Raw genomic sequence first — 6,177 nt, forward strand, 5'->3', positions numbered from 1 at the left:
CTCGAACAAATGATTAACTCGCTACAACACAATTCAATGATGATCAGATGTGAGATCTAGAGTGAACGATTAAACAAGTTACCGTGGGAAATATCCCACCTACATCCACTACACGTGGCGTAACACTTCGGTCTGGCTCATCGTTGAACAACCAACATCTCGAGGTTTGAACTGAACGAGTCAGACACTGAATTCAGAATGAGGAAGTAAGATCATCAGATAACAAATCTTTTTCTACTGACGATGAATGGCGAGTTTGCTTTCTCTGGCACTCATACTGCGGAGATAGGGAGTATTAGGCTGGAGCATTTCCATCCTACCGACCCAGGCAGCAAAACTATCACTGAGCCAAGGTTCGAGGGCAACCAAAACCTGATTCTTGAAGCCAATGGTATGAACACCAGTAGCGATACGAGGATCATCATTCTGGAGCCTCCAGACGACCTCATCAGTGCACTTCTCGGAGGGCATGTCGAACAGGGTGAACAAAGGAGATGCCTTGCAACCAGCAGCAACACTGAAGTTAGTATCATTCATGGCACCAGGCTGGATAGTAAGGACACCAGTACCGAGAGTACGGCACTCATGGTCAAGGCATTTACCCCACTGGGTTAGGAAGCACTTCGAACTATAGTAAAAGGCGTTACCACTGCCAAGAGCATGTGCAACGATAGAGCTGATGATGCAGACACGACCCTTTCCACGAGGAACGAAGTGATGGGCCATGAAGTACTGTGAGAGCATCACTTGTTGGATAACATTCAGACGAATCTGAGTTTCCAACTTCTCCGGCTCGAGGTTGACGATATCACATGAATACATACCACCTGCATTCAGAACAGCAAGGGTGACTGGAAGATCATCAACGGCAGCACGGAGTTTGGCGAGACCCTCGTCACAAGACAGATCACAGGCGACGACGACAACCTTGCAACTCGGACCGTAAGTCTTCACCAAGGTATCCTTCAACTCGTTTAACAACTTCTCGCTACGCGCGGAGATCACAAGACTCCAACCTGCCTTGGCTAGCTTCATTGCGATTTGATGGCCCAAACCTTTGGACGCACCAGTAACAACAGCGTACTCTTGACGAGTAGCCCTCACTGGCTTGAGCTTGTAAGGATAACCCATATCGAAAAGTGGCCCTTGAAGTTTGAGGACGACCCAGCATAAAGCTACACCCGTTAAGATGATAGGTGCGCACAAGGCCATGATAGCTATAACACTCAGCCACTCGAAGAAGGTGAATGGATAAGCACCCATAGAGTGGACAACTGGTAAACTTTGCTTCTCAGCCATTATATAAAAAGAAGATGAACTGAATACAAATTCTCACAGGAAAAAACTTTATTCTCAACACTTGCTATAGAGCTTTATTTGAGACACAGCTGTTTCATTCGAGAATGCCAAAGATTCGCACTAGCGACTTAGCTCGTGCTGAAGGCTGGAGGGTGCAGCTACGTTGTGTCGCTGTATCCGTATGAAATTTCTTCGCTAGGCCGTCTGGGGAACCTGTGAAAGGAATTTGGTCAGCAGTGTGTCTCCATAGTGGTATTTCTATGGCGGAGGTCAATATAGATGGAATGTACGCTTTGTAGGATCTCAAGTTCTGAGTGAACCCACCGAATATGTTTTATTTTAACAGCGAATACTGGTGAGTATGGTGACGATCTCGACAGCACATACCTTGTGACGTGTTTGCTGCGGACGTGACCTTATGCACTAAGTGTTCATAGTTTGAACTTCATGCGCTATTCGACTCGAACAGGTGAACGATGCCAACATACCAACAACATGTGTTCTTCCTTGTTTTCCTATTTTCGATTGAGCGTAGATTTTTCCCCAATCAATATTATAAACGATCTCGGCTCCACACGAAATTGGCCTAACGAACAGCTACACTATCTTACATATTTCGTCTAAATTGAGGCTACTTTGGTCGTGGGAACGAAACTGATCTTCCTAGCGCGTGCTCCCGCAAGATCGACCGTACTACGACGTATCGTTAAGCTATGGCATAGGTGCCCTCCTCCTAATGAAAGCGGAATAGGTCTCCCAAAGGTGTAGAGATGCAGGGGAAGATGGTGTCACGGCATGATAGAGCCCAAGAATCACTATACATAAGTCTCGGTAGCTCAGGAGGTCCCTGTTGGTTCTGCGCAACCTGTGGTCAGGGTTACGCCTGTGGTCGGGGTTCCGCGACGAGACGTCAACTGTGTTGGGGCGAGCGCTAACGATAGCGAAAACATAGATAACGCAACATAGGATAGTTAGGATAGTTACATACTAACACACATATAACACACCGGATAGGATGGATAGATACGGCAATAAAAAATAGCAGGCAAATAAAGATAGAGATAAAGATAGATCAGTTGTTAATTCAAATTTTCTTCATTTTTTAGTTCATTTTTGCGTGCCCGCCTTCTTTCCCTTTTCGCCTTCTCGGTGGCCTTCTTTCTTTCCCTCTGTTCTTCTTTGTATCCCTCTAGAACCTCAATAGGGTCACCAAAAGGGCAAAAAGTCTGACCTCGCCCAATGAAACTATGCGCAACGTCGCCATCACTCTTACTCCAAGCCATCGTGCACACGGTGCATCTCTTTTGCTTCCCTAGATCTGGATTTCCTGTCAATCCGAGAATGCGGAGCCGTTCAGCAGCGCGCTCCCTCCGGTCTTGCATACCAGGCTTTGCAGCCACCCGTTCTGATCGAGCGCGCTTAGTTCGATCCTTTGGCGCCTCCGGACACTCGCCATATCTCCAAGCGCGGGCGGTAAAGACATGAGCGTTTTTCCCACGAGTTAACGGCTTCCCGCAATAAGGACAAGTGTAGCGACTAGACACACAAGCGGAACCCTGTGATCGCTCTAATAATCGCTGAATACCATCCACTGGCTGAGGTCCCGTATCCACCACTCCCTTTGATATCACTGGTTTCGCCTGTGGAACTTCGAGGTTGAGCCGGGCTGCCGTTGAGGACGTGCGATGGTCCAGCATAGCTTGAACTTCTCTCTCGCGCGCCTGACAACCTTCATCGAACAGGCCGCGTTCATGTGGATTCTCCATTAGCTGTATCTGCTTCTTGAGCCACACTTCTGCGCGCGCGTAAGAGACGCTGAACAACATAGGGCAATCGTCGCCCTGACTAGTCGCTGCTGCCCTCCTCATCTCGGACGCTCTGTAACGCTGATAATCCTCCAAACATTCATTCACCAACCTCTTTCCAGAATATTTGAGGCTTTTGAGAGTAAAGATATCCACCCATTTGCTTTCCATTTGCTCATTGAAACTCGGACTGACATTAGACGGCGCTGATGTCAATCTCCTCTTCTTCGCCACGTTGCGTGGAGTTCTCCCTGAGAGACCTCCGAAGAGCTCAAGATCAGAGTCTTCAGGTTGACGTGTAGGATCTGTAGATTGGCGACAGCGTTTACGCGTATCATTGTCCTCGGGTAGCGATGCCTTCTCCGGAGCGTCCTCTGTGGTCTCTATAGAACATTCGCCCAACAGTTGATCAATGCTACGTCCCTTGAGGTTAGTGTTCCCGAAGAGATCCCACAGGTCTCGATCATCCACAACGTCGTCTGGCGAGCTGACATCTCCTCCAATATCAGTACTTTCGCTCACCTCGAGTAGTTCGCTGATGTAGTTATCACCTATATTCTGACTATGTTCAACCTCTTCCAACGGATCCTCAATCGTGGTAAGATCCTCCTTGTCGAGCCAGTCTTCATCATTGCTCAATGCAACTTCGGCGGCATATTCGAACCCCATGAGAGGCAGAGGATCTTCGGGCGATGCTAGGCTCCATCCTGGGAAGTCTCCCGTCGCACCCAAAATCTCGATCTCAGCAGGCGCGAGGTGTTCTGGTGGTACACAAACGCCGAGTGACGCGAGCCGTCGACGATTATAGCGCATGACGAACCAACTCACCCGAGCCGTATACAGCAGTTTCCCGATTCGAGAGGAAGCAAAGAAGAATTTCCGCATAGCACTGTGAAATGCTTCGTTCTTGCTCGTTCCCCTCAATGAGGAGAACTCTTGGATAAACTGACCAGTTGAGCGGAAGTCCACCATCCGCGTTCTCACGAATGGTGGAGCTTCGTCACAATCTGCCACGCAGAAGTTCAACACGTGCGTCAACTGATTACGCAGACAGTGCAGCCAGGACGATGTTATCAAAGGATATCCTATATCCGCGGGACTGAGCCTTTGGATGGGATCACCAGCGCGCTTCAAACCTTCTAGTGCCGCCTCGTCATTTCTCTTATGCTTCAGCACAACACGCTTGATCCTCTCAGCAGTTTCCTCGCCCCCCACAATGATGGTGCGGACAAAGCGAGACCTCTCTGACTTGGTGGGAACGCAGTCTAATCCTGCCACTTTCCTTACCCCCAGTAGACGCGCAAGATCTTCTGGATGCGCTTGATAGAGTGCTGCTGCTAGGTCCCTGATCAGCTGTCGTCTCCTGGGATGTTGTGCGTTTACCAGTCGCGATAGCCTCATCAACAAATGGAGTCCATCTAGAGACACTTTCCGGAAGCGCTTACGCCATGTACCAGCAGTGGGTTTCCCAATATCAGCTGCTGTAGAAGAGACAGCACTTTCACCATTGGATGCAACGGTAGACTGATGGTTCCCACGAAGGCGGCCATTACAACATGCACAATCGGCGTAAAAGATCATTTTCCCCTCGCGCTCTGGATGCCTATCGCATATTTCGTTCGCTGCTCGATCAAGCCAGGACAATGAGGTGTCTGGGGTGCAGACGATGTTAAGACACACACCCGCATCGCCCATGAAGCACGCAGCCTGGCCGGCTGTACCGAGTAAGTCAGTGCAATCCACCCTTCGCACTACTTGCCTCTGATGGTCCAAACTCACGCCGTGGAAGGTTCTAACTTGTCGGAGCTCTCGCCTCAAACCTTGGCGGTTTCTTTGATAATCGCATAGGAGTATAGTAGTCAGGTGTGGTTTTGATGGAACGTAGTGCTTCGGGAAAGCTGGATAATCGTCAAGTTCACAAACGTTCTCTATCCCTAGACCTCGCCCCTGATTCACAGATTGCCATCTTTCTCTGAACTCGTTCCTCGCAGTCAAGAACGTTTTGTAAACGTTAGACTCGATCAGTCGCTCCACCTGAGAGACGGTGTGTTCACGGAGCAGCTTCACTATGCTATCATCGCTTCCGTTCGATGCACCAGTCATGCAGAAAGGCAATTTCTGCCTTATCGAGTGGGGCAACGATTGTATGTACACATAGTCTAGGCTAGAAAAGTGTCTGCGACAATCCGTGTTCCCACACTTCGCATAGATGGATTGGACCGTATAGGGCCAGCAAAGATTATAACATATTTTGGTCCTACCCGGCTTATGACCAAGCACACGAGAGCTCCCACAATAAGGACAGCGTCCCGTCAATGGGGCCCAAACGAATAGTCTCAACCACCCTCTTTTGCTCGCATCGGAACTCTGATACCACCCACAACCGATATCCTTTAGCTCGCTGACGGTCAGACTCTCGACATCAGAGGTATTCAAGAGAATTGGGTGACGACTTGTGACTCTCGGTTTTTGAGTTCCCTCGGTTGGTGAAGAACTGGGTGAACCCCTACTCTCATATTCTGGCTTCGAAGCTTGGGACTGACCTTGCCCATCGTTTGATTTTAACGTGACAGAGCTGAAGGAAGGAAGGTTTTGTTGAAGGTTTGAGCGCGGTTACACGGAAAAGTTACCTGGGTGACGCTTCCTTTACTTCGTGGAACCCACATATGCAGTCGTGCCATCCTTTTTGGAAGAAATTACGCTTGGGGAGACATTGGGCTGGTGAGCCTTTGTATGGGCAATTCAAAACGTTCTTCACGGGTATACACCAGGAACTTCCCTTCGGAGGAGCCTCCCCGCGGCCCAGCTTAGCAGATGAATGAGCTAGGGCCTTGAGTTTCGTCTGCCACTGTGAGTCTGTCTTGGCGCGATGGGGCATAAGAGCACACAAAAATCTACCAAATTCAAGGTCAAGCATCTGTTCCTCTCCAATTTCCTTCTTTCTCTTTCTCTCTTTCCTTTCTTTTCTCTTTTTCTCTCTTTCTTTCTTTTTTCTTTCTCTTTCTCTCCCTTTTCCTCTCTTTTTCAAATTTTTTCTTTTCCCCCCTCTCGTCAGAATCTCTTCCCCCCAGCC

The 6,177-nt window shown here is 49.0% G+C and overlaps 2 protein-coding genes across 2 annotated transcripts; both read right to left on the minus strand.

Moving 5' to 3' along the window:
* Window positions 1–234: 234 nt before the first annotated feature.
* Window positions 235–1,299, minus strand: Pmar_PMAR025701 (Estradiol 17-beta-dehydrogenase, putative; the record flags this gene model as incomplete). The annotated part of the gene is made up of 1 exon (XM_002787060.1): window positions 235–1,299. The coding sequence occupies one exon, from the start codon at window positions 1,297–1,299 to the stop codon at window positions 235–237; it is 1,065 nt and encodes a 354-aa protein (XP_002787106.1).
* A 1,079-nt stretch (window positions 1,300–2,378) lies between these two features.
* On the minus strand, window positions 2,379–3,917 carry Pmar_PMAR025702 (hypothetical protein; the record flags this gene model as incomplete). Its single annotated transcript, XM_002787061.1, has 1 exon — window positions 2,379–3,917. One exon carries the CDS (start codon window positions 3,915–3,917, stop codon window positions 2,379–2,381), a length of 1,539 nt encoding a protein of 512 aa, XP_002787107.1.
* Window positions 3,918–6,177: the final 2,260 nt, after the last annotated feature.

The sequence above is a fragment of the Perkinsus marinus genome (assembly GCF_000006405.1).
Source record: "Perkinsus marinus ATCC 50983 genomic scaffold scf_1104296930422, whole genome shotgun sequence".
NCBI classification, from domain to species: Eukaryota; Perkinsozoa; order Perkinsida; family Perkinsidae; genus Perkinsus; species Perkinsus marinus.